General features: G+C 42.9%; 1 protein-coding gene across 50 annotated transcripts in view; it reads right to left on the reverse strand.

Annotated features, from left to right (window-relative positions):
* Dennd1a (DENN domain containing 1A) overlaps positions 1-19,373 on the reverse strand; it is a 488,046-nt gene that overhangs the window by 232,396 nt on the left and 236,277 nt on the right. For 44 of the 50 annotated variants that reach the window (XR_015683115.1, XR_015683114.1, NM_001434229.1 and 41 more), the window contains 2 exons: positions 7,668-7,737; positions 1,549-1,629 (listed from right to left, as the gene is read on the reverse strand). Coding sequence is in view for 34 of the 50 variants with exons in the window: in NM_001434229.1 (NP_001421158.1) it covers positions 1,549-1,629; positions 7,668-7,737 (151 nt within the window). In the remaining 16 variants the exon portion in view is untranslated. The remainder of the gene's footprint in view (positions 1-1,548; positions 1,630-7,667; positions 7,738-19,373) is intronic. The other 6 variants (XM_087652816.1, XM_087652817.1, XM_087652814.1 and 3 more) reach the window with 1 other exon arrangement.

The raw sequence follows: 19,373 nt of genomic DNA on the forward strand, positions 1-19,373 counted from the left end.
GTCTTGCTCCATCGATCATGAAATGCTGGGGACCAGGGGAGGTCAGAAACATTCCTAGAATCCACTGGAATGAAACAGCTGCACACCCAATAGTTCCTGCTGCCCAAGCTGGCTTGTCCTTGAGGCCTGACAGCATGTTGCCAGTGCAGACATTTGGTGAAGGAGTGGCCCTGCCTCCCAGGCAGCTGGTGACCTAGCCTGGCTGCTCCACAGCTACCTGTCTGATGCTATTACAGGATGAAGCAGTGAGATCAAGCTGCTTAGGAAAAAAGACTGAGACAAAGGCAGGGTTGCTCTGCTTCAGTGATGACTGGGTCTACAGCTCACTTGCTCATCTTTTCAAGCAGTCCCTACTTCCCTAAGAGCAAATCCTCCCTATGTAAAGTCCCTCCCGCTTCCCTGCATCCATCCCTTTTTCCTTAGATCATAAAAGCTAGTTCATCATTTATAAATTGCATGACTTTACATGCACGCCCTTTCCTCTAAATCTTTCCCCTATGACATGAGTATGTTAGCATCTATATTGGGAATGATTTTGAACATAGGAGGTGTATATTAGTATAAATTAAGAACTTAAAATAGGTTTGCTATTGTTATTATTACTGGCAATCCTGTGGCTTTTGATACCATTCTGGTAAAACTCATTAGTTTTCCTTATGAAGTCAGACACCTTCCTGATTCCTATAACCAGCACTGTAACTGCTTTTTGAGAAGCTGGAAGAGAAAACTCTCTAACCTGCCAGGGTTCTGGGATAGAAAGACAGGTCTGCATGACAATAAGTGCCTGGCCAAATGGTGTCCACCAAAGAATTCTGATAAAGGCAATGACAGCTTCCATCTAAGAGATAAAGAATTTAGTAAATGAATTATGGAAGAGAGCTTACACATCTCTTCTGATGTCCTGTCTGACAGATAAGGAAGCTGAGCCCATACAGTTAAAGGCCTTGATTCAATCACTAGCAAAGTAGACAATTGGAACAAAAATTTCCCACTAAGCAACGTGCAGGATGTACCTCAAAGCATTAAATAAATAATGAATGCTGTAGGCTAGGAACTATACTGAGTATTGTCCTCTGTCTTCATGGGATAGAGAGTGAGAACCAGCTTACTCCCACAGGATGGAACCAAGTCTCCGGATCATGTAAGGGGACTGGGGCCCAAAAGAAAGGCTAACTCAGCCTGAGTGATTAAGGGAGGATTTCTCAGAAAACAGAATCAGAATAGTTCTGAAGGATGCATGAGTTAACAGGCAAACAGAAGAGAGGTATTGTGAAGACTGAAAGTCCAGAATGGACTTTAACTGTGACAAAGGGTGATACAGGTGGCCAAAGACAGGGGATGACAAGGCTGACAGGTCCAGCCATTCTGTTCCTTGAATCTGCAGCTAAGGATATGACTGGTCATTTGGGAAGCATCTATTCTTCAGTGAATCTCAGAAAGAGGGAGAATCCCAGGGCTCGGGTTAAGTAAGAGTGTGTGGTTCTGGTCTCCTCTGAAGGTCCATACAGACATGCTTGTTTGGGGTGGCCACCATCTTGCCCCACTTACCACGCTGAGGTGAACAGACACTCCGGGGTCTGGAATGGGAAGTCTGTGCAGAGTTTCAAGAAGTTCATTCCACTGACTTTCCTGAAAGAAAGAAAAGGTCCAAGTTATAAAAGCTGGACCTGAGGTGAAGTCTAGACCCAAAGAGAAACAGGTGGGAAATGCTGGCCCCAAGACAAAAATAGGTTTGATATTCAAGTATGGTTGGATAAAAGACACTGCTCCAACATAAGAGCCAAACCGATCCTCCCACATCAAATTCGACATTTTCTATTCAGTCAGACACCTACCATGACCACCTTTTATGGATCATATACCATACGCTCTCAGCAAATCTATCCCTCCAACTCCATAGCAACAACTTTTAAATGCAAACAATCTGAGCTTCCAGGGCGGGGGTGGTTGGGAGAAATAACAATGACACCATGGATCTAGTCTTCATCATATTACCCTCAATTAATTTTATTGAGTGTTCATTGTGTACATGTAGCAGACTCCAATTATGGAAAGTTAGAAATAAAGCAAGTTCACCAGCATGTGATACAGGACAGCAGCCGTGCATTTTAATTAGGGAAACTGAGCAGCTGAGCAACATACAAAGCAGCACAAATTATTCGGCTCAAAACAGATTCGCCTTTAAGATGCTCAAAACAACAGTGCTTACAAAATGATCCAAAAGCCACTTTTTTTTCCTGTGGGAATTCTGTGTGCTAATAAAAGGTTAAGTTTACATGGGCAGTCATGTCCTAACTACTGGATCCTTCTAGTCATCCACTTAAGGAGTGTAAAGAGTGAAGGTCTGAACTATGAAGTTCTAGTCTCCCATTGGATAGAAGGCTGCACAGCCCAGAGAGGGAGGAAGGATTGCTGTATTCAAGTCCACAGCCCTGTCTGCTTCTGGCAGGAAGCCTGAGATGAAGTAGACTCACCAAGCTTCCAAGCTTGTTTTAGTCTGTGCTCTGACAATCAAGTCTCTTAGAGGACACAGGTGCTTGAACATGTGTGCACAAGGTGAGTTTTGCTCTGAAGCAGTCTCACACCTACAGAACAATTTTAGAAACAAAGGCCCTTTCATTTCTTCCACTGTTTGAGAATGAGTTGTTGGCAATCATACCCTATCAGCTACACACGCACGCACGCACGCATGCACGCACACACGCACGCACGTGCACAATCATTCTTCTCTGAGCAATCATGTCTAATCACCACAGCCAGGAAGTATATGTGCCTCAGCACAGTGTGCCATCTAATCCTGTCTGGCTGTGCCAGCTATTCCGCTCCCTACACCATCATGGCAATAAAACCAGTTTAGAGGCATGAGTGACCTTCAGTAGGGTAAGTCTTGAGTTCTGCTAAAAACACCTTTGTCTTTTCTAATCTATAGGACCTTGACCATTTTGCAGAATGAGTCTCAGCTGTCAGATGTTTCCTCATGAATCTCAACTTGTTCTTTATTGATGATGTTTTCTTACCACTTGACTATATCATCTCAGATCTCTACTGAGCACCCCCTACACCAGCATTTAAAAAGCATTTTGTAGCAAATATTTTATATAAGTATTCCATCCCTCAAGTTTTGAGTCAAGCTGCTTATTTATCTTGCTACAAGTGCTTTCACTTGCCTTCAGTATTTGATGTTCCAGACTAAGATCTTGGCCCTTTACCTTGCCTTCCTGTCTAGAGGACATATCCCTATCATTTTCTGAGTACTTTCTTAATTTGGGATACAAAAGTTATTTCAGCATCATCTTACACTTTCTTTGCCTCAGTCCTGGAAGTAGCCCTTTCTCATGTCGCCAGGACTCCTTTTCTTGGGGAGCATTCACAAGCCAGGTCTGGGAGCCAGGGGTTTGTAGGCTTGCTGTTCCTTGGGATTGATGACACCAGACCTTCAATGGTCAGAGTCATTAAGTAATGCCACAGCCCACCTTAGGCCTTAGGCGGTCAAAGCCAGAAAGTATCATACACACAGACCACCACATGCCTTCATATCTGAACTTACTTTTGTCTTCACACACTTAAAGCCTTAGCTTCAGAATGATGTCTCCAATTCAAGGCTAACACTAGAATCACTCCTGTTCCTTCTCTTTGCATACTGAGACTATACTGTTCAAAGATAAAAGACTCACCCCTATCTTGGGGCTTTACTGTCCAATGCGTGCTTTCCATGCTCTGGCACCAAGCACTGAGCCACCACTGCTGGTTCCCTTCCTTTTCAGCTCTCTGCAGTTCCCCACTGAGTTAGCACATCTCACATCACGACTACTCCCACTCTACCATGTACAAACCCTCATCTCCTCTGGCTCCAACACCTCAAGCGGGCCACTGCCCAGATCAGGTCCCTTGTCATCCTTTCCCTGCAGACTCCCTTTCTGCCATATTCAGGATCTGACCACACTGTGGCCAGGACCTGCAGTGAAATCCTCATGCACCACCATAGGCTACAACACCTGGTGACTCTCATGGTCAGACACACACACTTCCCCAAATAGAAGTTTACCTCATTCCACAACTGCAAAGCTTCTGAATGGGAGAAGGCAGTTTTTAGTGAACAAATATGCTGGGTTTGTCTAAGTCTTGGTTTCCATGGATATATTGCATATATTTGTTCTTGTGTGTGCATGTGTATGTGGAAGCCACTGGTCAATGTTAGACGTTTTCCTAGATTGCTGTCTACTTTAGTTGTAAAGACAAGGTCTCTCAGTGAATTCAGAGCTCATTTATTCAGCTAGGATTTATGTCTAATGAGTTCCAGCAATCTGCCTGCCCTTCCCCTGAGTGCTAGGATTAGATGCAAAAGCTGCTGTGCCTGTCTCTTATGTGGGTGCTGGAGATCTAAGCTAACATCCTCATGCTTGTTGATCAGGTACATAATCAACTGAACCCTTCTTTTCACCCTGTTCTAATCTGGTAATCAATAATTTTTGAACAAGCTAGTTGTAGACAGAGTCTCTGCTCTGCGTTATAATTCATTTGGCCAGAACGAACTTTGTAGGCATCATGGGTCAGGAAAAATAGACTCCATAAGCCATGAGACTAATCTTAGCTTCCCATACTGTATAAAACAGGGGTTCTCACCAGGCCCAAGGATAAAAGCACTGAACCCATGGGGTTATGCTCAGTTTATAGCACCTCTCCTTTCTTAAGCCTGCCTTCCTTCCTTTTTAATTGTTTTGAGACAAGGTCTTAAGTCTTCAAACTCACTTAATGGGCAAGTGAGCTGCTAGCTCCCTGAAACTCCATTGCAGGTAGGGATGGTTTTGAATTCCTGTTCCTCCAAGCTGCCTCTCGAATGCTAGGATTATACGTACTCACATTTTTAGAAACATTTAAAAAAGAATAGTAGGTTATACTGTTGCTTTGAACACTGAATGGAATATAAATGTGGGATATGACAGCATGAATCAGTCTCCAGTTTAGAGATGCGTTACATGCTTTTATTTATTAAAGACACCTTTCAAATTGAGTGGAAACCTGAATGTCTTACCAAAGCTAAATGTGCATAAGAAATCAATGAATAGATCTCAAGGCAACCTGCTACCCCATTCATCAAAGATGCCAGTTCCTCTATGATAGAATTCTTGACCTGATGCTCCCTTTCACATTGCGTGTGTGGTAAGCAAGAAAGAAGTCATTTCTATGAACCATCCCTGCCATTTGCTGTGCCCTCTGGAATACATTTGCTAGTGAGTACAACTCATTCAAAGAAAAGATTTATCTATTATATACTCACTTCCCTCCCCAAATGGCATTTCCCAAAGTATGTTTCAGGGAACCCTGTAAGTCAGGATTCTGTTTGTGGTGGACTAAAACCATTTGGGGTAAAATGAGAAAGAAAGGATTGAGTAACACACGTGCCCACTCTGGGCCTTCTGAGAGACTATGCCACACGCATCATATGGAGAAAGAGGAAAGAAAAAACAGATTTGGGGCACTTTAAGACCAAAAATACAGAACAATAATTTTTAATAGAACATTTTCAGAACTAGGAATCTATAGAAGAATCAAAAGAAAAAATATTTTTGACATTTAATAATTATGCTATGTCACTTTAACTTAAATGTCACCTTTAAAAAAAACCCCAAGAACTTAGAAACACAGGGAAATATTCAATTCACTAATAACAGTGAGATTTTTAACTTAGACAAGTAAATGGCAAGTTTAACAAATGCTATCAGTGACAGTGTGGGACTCAGCTGTGTTGTAAATCTTTTGGAAAGTAGTTTGGCAAACGTAGGGATGGTTCTGGTGCTAAGGTCCTCGTCCCCAGTTGGTTCTTGATCTGTCAGTAAAGAAGCCATGGGCTAATTGCTGGTTGGAAGGGATAGGTGGGACTTCTGGGTCCCTGGAGAAAAAGATAGAAGAAGGGGAGGAGGAGGCAGGGAGGAGGAGGGGGGGTTGCCATGCTTTGGAAAAACGTCAAGTAACTATATGAGGTCTTGGGAGGAGGGGGACTTGTGACCGCTCCTATAGGCAGGTGGTCTGGGGAGTTTAGAAGGGACTAGATGTTTCTTAGCAACTAAAGTTTAAGGCAGGAGGGAGGTGCAAAGATAAGAATATTGTTAAGGGAACACTTTTCCAGGCAGGAGATCGCAGTGCCCAACAAATTAAAGGTAAATTGGAATTGAATAACTATGTGTGTATGTCTTTTATCCATGGATTCAAGGGAAGCTGGATGGGGGCTGGTAGCATGGCCTGTTCCCGGAGCTTAGGCAGGGTAGCGGAGCTACATGCAACAGGCAAACATTTTATAAATACTTATGACCACACCAAGCTTACAACTGCCTCTCTGGCATTCTCTTCTTAGAGGAATAATAAAAATTGAAGAAAATGTTTTATATATAAAGATTTGAGTGATTGGTCATCCTTTTCCCACATGTCCCCTTTGTGTGTTGGTCTGTGTATGAGGGGGTTATATATGTGTGTGTGTGTGTGTGTGTGTGTGTGTGTGTGTGTGTGTGTGTGTGTGTGTGCGTGTGTGCGTGCACGTGCGCACATGTGAGTACACATCACACTTACAAGGATCAGGGTGTCCTGCTCTAACATTTTTTTCTCTTGAAACAGGGTCTGCCACTGAAGCTGGACTTGGGCTGGTAGTCACCATGTCCACCATACCTCTACCATGCCTCTACCTTCCACACTGTTGGGGTGACAGGTACATACATTGCTACATCTGACCCTCGGAGTTCTGCTAGGGTTTTAAACTAAGGTTCCCAAGCTTGCACAGCAAGCATTCTTCCACCAAGTTAGATCCCTAGCCCTTTGTACTTCTTATAATGAAAACAAAAATCTCAAATAATTAGAAGGCCCCATAGAAGAAACTATTTTGATAAGCAAAAGTATAGGATATGTTACCCATAAAAATACTTAAACAGTATTTTCAATAGTGTGGGAGAAATGATTCTGTGACAATACTTCCCAAATCTGTGAATAGAAATACAGACAACCTGTTAGCCATGGTGAGAGCTTAGGTTAGCATACCATTTCCTCCAAAATTGATTAAGGTATAGCAGAACTGTGGAAGGAATTTCAGACCCTTACAAAAATTAGTATAAAAATACCACAAAGTGGGGCTGGGGATTTAGCTCAGTGGTAGAGCGCTTACCTAGGAAGCGCAAGGCCCTGGGTTCGGTCCCCAGCTCCGAAAAAAAAGAACCAAAAAAAAAAAAAAATACCACAAAGCTTTATCAAAATGGGGATTGGGGCAGCTGGTAAGTCACCTGCCAAGTAAGTGATCTGTTACATGGCATGAGCAATTCAGCTTCTGCCTTTGAGACAAATATATTGTGAACTTTCAGGGTTGTTAGGAAAATGTGACATTAACACTGTGAACAGGAGCAACCTAGCTATTATATCCTTATCTCAGAAGAAAAAACAAATAAACTAAAAACAACTAGAAATTTTAGTTATGTTTATTTTACGGATGATGTAAGGCATAGTAGGTAAGAGCTGATTTTCTTTTCTTTTCCATTATTTTCTGAATTTCCCAACCTTTTCATGTTTGGCATACATTACTTTTTTCATAAATGTTTAGTAAAACATAAAGCATATGTTACTTTCATAATCATAAAATTTAAAAGTTTATGTGTTAAAAAAATTTAGTTTTATAAAAAGGCAAATACCTGTTGTTTTGTTGTGTAATCTGCCAAGATGTTAAGGAGCTTATAAAATACCTCAAACCAGGGGAGGTAGCTGGGGAAGAAAAAGAAACACAAGAAGTATTAGTATGCAGGTCAAAAATTCAAATGTGAACTTAATTCAAAATATTTCAGGTTTTCTCTACATCCTAAAGATTCTAGCCAAGGCTGCTAAAATCCAAACTGGTTAAATGTTAATTATTTCTGGGCTTTTAAAAAACATGCCTTTATGAATTGTCCATTATAAATTACTCCTGTGTCTCAAAACGAGACCTGGTTCAGATAGAAGAAATTCAAGCTAGAGTGCAATCAGGCACTATGTTTTAATAGCCAGGCCTTTCCCACCACCCTACAGTCTCTAGAAACACATCCATTCCCAACTCCACAAGGTCTCTAGCTACGACTGGACACGCAGGAGTCTAGGAATCCCTGCCTCCTAGGCCTCAGCCTGCATTGTTTCTTGCCTGGGCTGGGGGGCCCCCATATTAGGCTTTGTTCATAGCCTAATGCCTCTTGTTTCATCTGCCTGGGCAGGGTTGACACAACCCAGAGGCAAGACAAAATGCAAAACCTCAATTCTGGAAAGCTTGAGCCTCCCTACTGGAGTGATTTGAACATCTTTTGTTCTTTCCCATTCTGATACCTGCTACTAAGAAATGCATAAAATGAACTGGCTACCCCCTGCTGCCCACCCCACCAAGAAAAACCCCAAATCTGCACAGCACAATCAATTATTGCAGTAGCATCCCATTGCTATAGGATCCAGCAGCCTACACTTCTCAGGTTTCTTTGACTTTCTCTTCTCAGGATCTTGATCAACTGTATGAGTTCTCTAGAGGTGTGCAGCTTTGCAATGGATATACCAGGCATCTCTGAGCTTGCCCCAGGCCAGCACACTTTGGCCCTTTTCTCCCTCTGGCTTTCAGGAACTAGTTTAGTCAATTTCTGCTCAGTGTTCTAAAAGCCTCCTGCCCTCCGGAACCTACTTTTGTGCCCCAATTCCTTCCATGGTGGTCATGCACACACTACTATTACAATGTCCTTCCCCACAGCATGGTTTGTGTTCTCAACAGACTATACAGACAAAGAGAAACACCTTCCTTTACTATATCCTCAGCACCAAACCAAGAATGGATTGTGGCCACTATGACATGCACGAACGCACACACGCGCGCACATGCCCACACAAACTTAAATGAAGACTAGCAGACAGCCCTTTAGCCCCGTGGAAAAGTTAGTGAGATATATTCCCCACTCCCAAGAAGCGTACCCTGTCTCCCACCTGCACCCTCCACACTCTGCAAATGGCTCTGTTCTCTCTTAGAGACAATCTCAAAACTTCTGAGAGCAGGCATAAAAGAAGCCTGCTGCTCTGCCTTGCTCACATCTGCAAATGGAGTCCGTTACTGATAGACAGGCCTGGACCTAAGGCAGCGCCCAGATGTGACATCCTGCCCGGGAGAGGGGATCAGCACCCTGTACAGATTACTGCTGGATCACTGAGGTAATAAATGAAGTGAGAGGTAATAGAGAGGACAGATAAAGTGCACAAGCTCCTATCTGTGACGTCTGTCTGAAGCCAGAACATGCTACTGTAAAATTTAAGTAGCTTATCAAAATATACTGATAAGCAACTTAACTTTTCACTTCTATGACAGTATTATCACTTATGTTAATATGTTTCCATCATCTCTGGCAGCCACATATGGACTCTTCCAGAGCAAATGGCTGCTGCCACTCTCCCCAGCGCTAGCTCTGGCAGAGCAATGTAAACATTCAAAAGGGATTAGGCACTAGATAACGTGCTCTCTTCCTCTTCTGCTAAATAAACCTCCATGAGCTAAAAGCCATTAGAGTAGAATAAGGAATCCTTCTCCCACGAAAACCACACAGATTAGAGGACTCTCAGTAAACAAACCCAGGCAATGATTACAAGTATTTCTTTTCCTGAAAGTAATACCACTAGGTGACCCAACAACTGGAAGCCATGAAAGAGGAAAGGGCAAGCAGGGGAGCCCCAAGCAAGGCAAGCAAAGCTCAGCTCCTTTCATGAATGCACACAAGAGGCAGTACAGCAGGGCAGCCTGCTTCTCCCAGCCGCTGGAACTTAAACAGTTTGGGACGACTCGCCAGCTCACAGCTGGAGCCTAGCGTGTCCCTGAAGCCTCAGGAGCCTCACCTGGTGAGGATCACAGGATCCACAGAGCCAGCCCACTTCACTTTACCAGTCTCTGCCTCACCAAACTATTTCCTTTGGCTAGGTAGATAGGATCATTTGCCATACCCTACATGGGTAGTTACCCAGGAAGCCAGGCACTTCTCCCTCTTCTGGCCTGACCAGGCACAACTGCTCCCCTGTGTGCTGACAGATGAATGTCTAGTGATGGCAGTGCTAGGGTTTTGAAATCAAACTGCAGCTGTCTTCTTCAAAGTATCCCAGCTTCCCAGCTAGGAGGTCATGATTCACAGCTGAGCTCTGTCTGCTGGCACTTCCTGTCCTGCTTCATTAGTGCTACACCCCGGCCGCACTACCAGGAGGCTGCAGGTGAAGACATGGAGTCCCTACTCCATCCTGTGGGTGTCTGTCAGCAGTGAGTATACAGTGCTTCCGAGTCCACAGAGGAAACAAGCACTCTATTAGAAAGCTCCTCCCTGGTCACCTCCAGGGCCCAAAACCCTTAGGTCTGGGTATGCTTGCGTCCCCCTACAGAAGAGCAAGCACTATGGCTAAATGGCAAATAATAAGAAGGGCACAGTTCTGGTCCAGAAAAGAAATAAGCATAAGAGAAGGTTTCTAGGAAGGGGAAGCTGGCTATCTTTCCCAAGCACTGTTGCCTCAGGCCTTTGCAGCGATAGAGAATCTGAATGGATCATTATCATGACCCTACCAGCAGAGAGGGAAAGGCTGCAAGGAGATAGCTGCCTCAGCCATCATCCTGGGTCCAAGCTCCTCTCACAGTTCAGGTAGCTTGGCCCTCACATCCAGATCCGACTGTCATTGAGGAAGTGCTGTTTTATGGGAATCCACAGAAAATCTTGAAGGAGTTGAGGTAGTACCATGGAGACCCCTCCACAAGGCTTGATGAGCATTGTGGACCAATATTCCAGGAACCACTCTAACAATAGCCAATTCACAATTGTCCTTAAATGGCCTGATGGTGTAGCACCCGTGGTTTGTATGGACATAAAGAAGGTAGCCAGAAAGTCAGCACAGGCTGGACAAAAACCTTTTACTTTTCAATGTGTCAGCTTGATGAGCTCCTTAAGTCCAACTGATATCAGACTCAGTCTTCTGATCTCCCCTCACTAAATGGACGATGGTTAGGCTAGCGTCTTACCCAGTGGTGTGTATGTGTGTGTGTGTGATAGGATTATATATCTGTATTACATATTCAGCTAACCACTTGAGATGGAGAATGGAAGCTGCAGCAGGGTCCTGGAGCTCAAAGGAGAGAAGTAGAGACAGCAACAGAGAGGGTGTGCAGAGAGTGAGCAGAGAGATCATCTGGGAGGCAGCCCTGTGTGGGAACGATGAGAGGAGGGCATCAATGCAGGACACCTAGGAATTATGCAAATGAGATGGGAAAGATGTCTATGGTAGAAGGAGGTGATAGTTTCATCTAAAGTGTTAGTCCAAATACAGTGAGGGAATGCAGCCATGCTGGAAGGAAGATGTAGCAGGAGCCTGGTGACATAGTAGGTGAATGATCAAGGAGTTAAGCATGCAATAGAAGCCCAGGGTCTTGATGTTAGACACGTGAATTAGAAATATGGTTAAGGAAGAAACAAGAATGAATCCTGGCTGATTACAGCTGTGAAATCATGACACACAGAGATAGCTAAGATCCAGAAATATAAATACAAATGTGTGCAATCAGATTGCAGGCAGGAAACACACATACACATACTAGAGTGAATGACAGAAAAGGCCTGTGAGAAGAGATGTTTTGATCATAATGGGCACTCTCAAGGCCTAGATATTGGCTTCAAAATAACATTCTCTACGAAGAATGAGGGTTCTCTATAGAAATGTCTGCTTCTGAGGCAAGAGCTAAGAAGTGCTTTATGCCACATTGAGCAAGGCAATGTTTACTGCATGGTCTGGACATATCAACAGGACACAAAAGTTGGTGAAGAAATACCCCTGACAGGATCTGTGACAATCTGAACATCGAAGCACACACTAACAAAGGGATTATATAGAGTCCCGGCAGATAAAAATGACAAACAGAACATTTGCTGAGTGATAAGGCTACTTGCATAGTCTGAAAGTAAGTTTTCACAATCAAGTTGTAAATCACAGGGGAAACAGAAAGGAAAATCCTGAGGTTACAACCTTCATCAGACAACAGAAAAGTACAAAATAGTATGTCACCAGACAGAATGCCACAGCAAACAGCACAACTTTATCACAGCTTTGGCATGGAAGCAGAGCCTCATAGCGAGGAAGAATTAGATAAATCACACTCATCAAGCTGATACCGGAGGTCACACTCCAATATCAGAGCCTCGCCGTTCATAAAGGTGGAAGAAACACTGAGGACCTGAGCCAGACTAGCGCACAGATACTACTAATAAATGCAATGTTTATTCTGAACTTGATTTCTTAAAAATGTGAATAGTAAAATCCAAGGATGTCACTAACATTTTCATTTTTATGATTGGTATGTAGTTATGTAGAAGAAAAATGTTTTCTAAAATGCCTACTAAAAATATTTGCCTTTATTATTATTTTAGCAATATGTCTCAAACAAGGCAGAAAAAAAGCTATCCATTGTGTTGGCTAGTATTTAAAACAATACATATAAAAGAATGTTCTCCTCAGTCAGAACAGTGTGACGACATCATCTGGAGTGCATGCCGTAATGGCATTAGTTGGAAAGCAAGAGAAAAGTTCAGAGCGTGGCCAGAGAGTCGGCCAGGCGACACTGGGAAAGTGGTGGCAGCTGTGCAAACCACACTTCATCTCAAAGAGGCTGAGCTTCAGCTGGACGCTGAATGAGCGGGACCCAGTGAGGTGGAAAAAGCTGGAAGCAATGGGCACAAAGATCAGCACGAACAGAAAAATACCTCTCATAAACAAGGGCTAGACAAGGGCAACGGTGAAAGCTAGAGGGCATGCAGGGCTGGACTCTGAAGGACAAAACTAATGGGCTGCTTGGTTACTCAGCAACTAAGATGGGGAGGGACCAACAGGACAAGGAAAGAGAAGTAAACATCCTGGGGATGAGTACTCAAAACCAGGGGAAAGTGGCTACTTCTCTCTGCAGTAAACTCAGCTCTGGCAGAACCACTGTCTGACTTGCTTTCCTGAAAGGAAAATCTTAGCTAATATAATCCAGTCATCCTTAAAACTTGAAAAAGATCAATAAAACATCCTGGCTCTAGTTTAGAAGAAAATAATAAAAGGAATTTATTGTAAAATTTTAGCAAATAAATACTTTGGGCATATTATATGGGAAGATAAAGTGAAGTAACAACTCCCTTGCAGGGCACTGGACATCTGGATATGGCAACTTGAGAACAGTCTCTCAAAGACTTGGGGACCTCATCGATAAAAAGAAGCAACAGGGTTGGAGAGATGGCCCAGTGGTTAAGAACAATGGCCATCTAGAGGACCTGAGCACAGTTCTAAGCCTCCAAGTGAGGTGGCTTACAACCATCTGTAACTCTAGCTCCAAGGGATCTGACACCCGCTCCCAGACTCAGTGTGTACCTGTGGTCACACGTAGATATGCCTAGACATAGGCACACACCTACACATATTTAAAAATATTAAAAATATTTACTAAGGATGCATGCAGCTAGCCACAGTGCTCCAAGTCTTGTTTCTCTTCTTCCTCCTTCCTTTCTCCCTTCCCTTCCCTTCCCTCACCCCTCCCTCCTCCCTCCTCCCTCTCTGAATAGCTCTAGCTGCCCTGAAACTCACTCTGTAGACCAAGCTGGTCTCAAGATCTGCCTGCCTCTGCCTCCTGAGTGCTGGGATTAAAGGTGTTTTCCAACACTGTCTGGCCACATCAAAGTTTCTTAAGTTTTTGTACAGATAGTTAAGTATTTGCCTGAAAAATTTTATGTGGCCTAGGCATAACAATGTGTAAAATAGGTGTACAAACCAAACATCTAACAATAAATCAGAAATTCACCTTAACTGTTCTTTAGTAAACTTGTAAGTTTACTGTTTACTAAATATAAAAGCAAATCTGCATGTTAACCAGATGGATGCGCTTGCTTACTTTCACATACAAAAATTAAATCCACAGATAGAGCATCATTAATGTTTTTCAGAGTTCATTATCATTTTTGTTTGTTTGAGAGAGGGGTATCGCCTGTTGTAATCATTATTTTTACTTTATAATCATCAGTGTGGAGAATGCTGCTTTACACAAATATTCAGTACAAAATAGCAGCAGTTCAAACAATTTTTTAAAATCAAATATTCTAATGCTATACAATCTGATGATATGCTAATTTTATACATATTTACGGTAGGAAAGCATTAAAAGTATTTGCTTTCCTTATATAAGTAAGCCATTGTCCGATAAGAGCAGAAAAGTTTGTGTAGACAGTGAAAACCCTGCAGTTCACGACCTAACAGCACTGAATCTGAGCTGATATGCTCCCACAGTGTTGCTGGCTGTGTGGCATGATGGATGAGTAGTGTGGTACAGACGAGCCTGCCAGAAATACCAAGATCCATTTCGCATTTGGTCTTGAGTTACTGTTTGCCTTTTGGGTGTTCAAAAGTCTTTATAGTTGACAACTGTATGCATACATGCATATATGACTTCAACATTCAGTCATCGTTTAAGAACCGGTACCTAACTTACAGAGCTGACACACAATGAGAGGAGCCCAGTCTAGTGCTTAAACCCCACTCCTGGGCTTCCCTGCTTATTGCTCTTGCTGATTTTGGCTGTGGGAAGTTTTCTTTGGAGTCCTGGTTTCAGAGTCAGAGGTTCCTCACGCACACTACAGGAGACATACATCCTATGTCAAGCAGAGTGAGTCAGAAAGCGGAATCATAAGAAGAAGAAAATATTCGCCAACAAGATGTAGCTACCTCATACAGAAGTTGCCACTCTGTTCTTCTAGCATCTACCTCTGATCCTCTGCTAGTGTGTCTGCCAGTGTCTCAGTCAGAAAGACATCAGCTGTCCATGGGGTAGATTGTAACCCACATCCAGGATGTGGGATTTCACAGACACTTTAGAGAGCTGGACACCTGCTCAGCGCTGACAAACGAGGACCTGGCAGCACCAGCCCAGATAACAAACAGCCAAGAGAAACAAGATAAAAACAAGCATGGTGACACAACAGCTACATCAAAAGGACATGATTTCAATATCAAAGGACAAGAGAAGCCTTTGGGAAACTAAAGTTCTCAAATACTTAAAGAAAAAAAAAGTCTTCTTTTCTGGTTATGCTATGCAAGTCAAACATGAATTGTTATCAAGGCAGAGAAACCACAACCCCTTCCCTCAGAAACTCATCTGACTCATGAATTATTCTGTCTAAGAATTAATGCATTGTTAAAATTAAAAACTAGATTTTGTTGAAGTAAATTTATTTTCAAATTCTTAGATTCACTCTTCTTAGATAAAATTCTAAATTTTCCCTCATTTTTACTATCCACTTGTGGCATTTGTTTAACTGGATACATTTTAATCGAGAAATATGAAGATGTCTCAGGCTTCCCCTATATAAAGACTACCCAGACTTGACTCTACATGCTTGATGTTTTTACTCCTCTATTAATGTGTTACTGTTCAACTCTTTATGTGTGCTTGGCCATGCCATACATTCTATGACCCACAGCTTCCTGTGACAGACAGCAATCATTGCTATAGTAACTACAAAGGCCAGGATCACTGGCACCATAGGATAATAGTCAGTCTGCTCTTGTTAGGACATGGGGACCCCAACTTAGCAGGCAACATTTTTTTAAATTTTATTTTCCTGGGTATTTTATGTATTTACATTTCACATGTTATTCCCTTTCCCCACTCTTCCATACTCCCTTCCCCTGCTTCTAAGAGGATGCTCCCACTCCCACCCACCTACTCCAACCTCAATGCCCTGGCATTACCCTACACTGGGGAAATGAGACTTCACAGGACCAAGAGCTTTTCCTTCTATTGATGCTGGGCAATGCCATCCTCTGCTACATATGTGGATGGAGTCATGGGTCCCTCTATGTGTACTCATTGTTGGTGGTTTAGTCCCTACAAGCTCTTGTGGGGTCCGTTTGGTTGATACTGTTCCTCCTATGGTATTGCAGACTCCTTCAGTCTTTTTTCTAACTCCTCCATTGGGGTCCCCTTGTTTAGTAAATGGTTAGCTGCAACCATCCTCATCTGTATCAGTAGGGTTCTAGCAGAGCCTCTAAAGAGACACCCATATCAGGCTCCTGTCAGCAAGCACTTCTTGGCATCAGCAATAGTGACTGGGTTAGGTGGCTGCATATGGGATGGATTCCCAGGTGGGGCAGTCTCTGGATGACCTTTTTTCAGTCCCTGATCTACTCTTTGTCCCTGTATTTCCTCCCGTGAATATTTTGTTCTCCCTTCTAAGAAGGAATGAAGCATCTACATTTTGATCTTTCTTCTTCTTGACCTTCATATGATCTGTGAATTTTTTCTTAGGTATTTCAAGCTTTTGGGCTAATACCCACTTATCAGTGAGTGCATACCATGTGTGTTCTTTTGTGATTGGATTACCTCACTCAGGATGATATTTTCCAGTTGCATCCATTTGCCTATGAATTTCATGTAGTCATTGTTTTTAATAGCTGAGTAGTATACTCCATTGTGTAAATGTACCACATTTTCTGTATCCATTCCTCTGTTGAAGGGCATCTGGGTTCTTTCCAGCTTCTGGCTATTATAAATAAGGCTGCTATGAACATAGTGGAGCACGTGTCCTTATTATATGTTGGAGCACCTTTTGGGTGTATTCCCAGGAGTGGTATAGCTGGGTCCTTAGGTAGTGCAATGTCCAATTTTCTGAGGAACCTCCAGACTGATTTCCAGGGTGGTTGTACCAGTTTGCAATCCCACCAACAATGGAGGAGTGTTCCTCTTTCTCCACATCCTCGCCAGCATCTGCTGTCACCTGAGTTTTTGATCTTAGCCATTCTCACTGGTCTGAGGTGGTATCTCATAGTTGTTTTGATTTGCATTTCCCTGATGACTAAGGATGTTGAACATTTCTTTAGGTGCTTCTCAGCCAGTCACTATTCCTCAGTTGAGAATTCTTTGTTTATCTCTATACCCCATTTTTTTTTTAAAGGATTATTTGATTCTCTGGAGTCTAACATTCTGGAAGCAACAGTTTGGTTAGGAAAATAACCCAGAATTGAAAACCAAACATGCCAACATCTTATTGGAATCTGACAAATAATTTGAACATAGGTGATGTAAATGCTAAGGGTAGGCCAAAGGAATAGCTACAAAAGACTTCTTACCCCTTCCCCAAGTGAGCCCATCAATTATTCCTCTTCTCATCATCTTACTGGAAACCTAATTTTCCAAGTGCTGATGAGCCCTTAAAGCATCCTGTAGTAGGCACTGCATTTGTATTTTCTCCTGCTCTTTTCTCCAAATGTACTGAAGAGAAAAACTCTGATACGACTTCTCTCATCCACTCTCCACTGTCTATCCCTTCCCTGTCTTCCTGACTGGTGGTGGGCAGGGAAGGAAAAACTTAGACTCCAGCTAGAACCTTCCATTAAACACACCTCCTTCCCCATCATATCCAGCCTCCTCATCCCCCCAAATACTCTCACTTTTAGGCACAACAGAAACGGATCGTGGGTGCTGGCCTAAGTTTTCTAATCAAGCCTTAGTACTGAGCTGTGCACACACCTCTATAGGAGATAAGCACACAGCTCTTTCCTGAACTTCAGCTTCAGTAAAGATCTCTGTGGAGTTCGAAATGGCAGTTTCCAGCCCAGCATCACGTTACCTGTTTTCTAGTTTGTGCCTCATGTTCTGCACAGTGTGAACACCTCACACCAGTGGAGAATGCAGTAGCATTGGGTCAGTACAGTGATAGAGAATCACAAGCGGGCAGAGCAAAGATCTCACAAGCCTTCCCAGAGAAGTGACTCTACCAAATGCACAGCAGGAAGTTCACCAGCTGTGGCTCAAGCAAGCTCCTCCTTCCCCATCTGTGGAATGGGGATGTGACCAACACCTACCCTTGAATGGCTGAGTATAGTGTTGAAACACATCTCCAGCTGTGCCTGGAGTAGCACTAACTTCCTTCACCCAGATATTGCTGCACTTTTACTGCTAATGAGACCAAAAGTCAAAGTAAGAGAAAAACACACCCCCTTTGGGAGATCAAAGCCAGTCCTGCCCAACCTGATCCTTCTGCTTTGCTCGCAGCTGCTAATCTTGAATTGTAAATTTATTATAGTATCCAGTTAAGCTCAGAATCTCTGATTTATGCCCATAATTAATATCCCATTGTGATAGCTATTAGATAGACACAGAAAAATATATTGTATGTGCCAAATGAGTACAAATATTAATGAGTATTATGGAGTATGTGCAACACACACACACACACACACACACCTCTTGTGAAATACTTGTAGCTTACATAGACCTGCTGAAACATACACTTGAATTTGATTTGGGAAACCAGGCTCCTTTTTCTCTTGATGGGTGCACCATAATTGCTGCTTTAAGAGGGAGTGTCTGTTGTCTTCTTTCCTGAGGTAGTAAGACTGTGATTGAGGAAGATTGCTCTAGAGGAGAGCATAGGCTGCTGTAACCACTGGTGAAATGCTGCTATTGGGAGACCTTAGGAATAAGATCACCTGCACTGACAGCAAGCTGTAAGTCTTGGTATTTTCCACTGAGTCCAGAAAGGGTGAGCACACAGGCCTTTCATCATGTTCCCAGGAGTTTATGGGGCGGCCCTCTCCTATACTCACACACCTGCAAGTTTTCCCATTCAGATCATCTGATTTTATGGCTGGAATTACAACTACAATATAATATAATGGTCCAGTGAGATTCTGAGCCAGGCCCACCTTACCAAAGTTTTCATAGCCTAAGAGAGACATATTCTGTCTCTACAACTAAACAAAAAAAGAAAAAGAGACAGGGGCAAGAAACAATTCCATAAGAAGTTCTGCCCTACTTTTAGTAGTAAACAACAAAACTAATTATCCCATGGAGATGCCACTTGACACCATTTTAGAAGAAGTGAAAGCTAATAGGGAAGGGGGGACACTCATCAAGTGTTAGCTGCCTTGATGTAGTACTTGTTGTAGCAACTCTATGAGGACTGTACTATTTTACAGAAGATAAAACTGAGTCTCAGAAGCAGAACGACCTTCCTATGATGGTGTGGCTACTAAAGCACAAAACTAGCCCAGTTTGTATTCTCAGTCCTACTTGTTCCATAACAGTAGTGACCCTGAGATGAGACATGGAATTCTTACCTTGCAATTCTCACTGTAACACCCTGATACAATCGAAGCTTGCCTCCAAAACTCTTAAGATATTAAGTACCCTGAGCAAGCCAACTTTGGCTACCTCCCAACAATTCTACCAGCCACGTGTCCGCTCTTCCTTGTTTTAAGAATTAGAGTACACATTATATTGGAAACACAGGGGGCACATGTGGGGGGCATTTCAAGTTTCCAGTGCACCATGCTGTGCCCTAGTGTACATTTTT

Source organism: Rattus norvegicus, chromosome 3, assembly GCF_021556685.1.
Source record: "Rattus norvegicus strain SHRSP/BbbUtx chromosome 3, alternate assembly SHRSP_T2T, whole genome shotgun sequence".
NCBI classification, from domain to species: domain Eukaryota; kingdom Metazoa; phylum Chordata; class Mammalia; order Rodentia; family Muridae; genus Rattus; species Rattus norvegicus.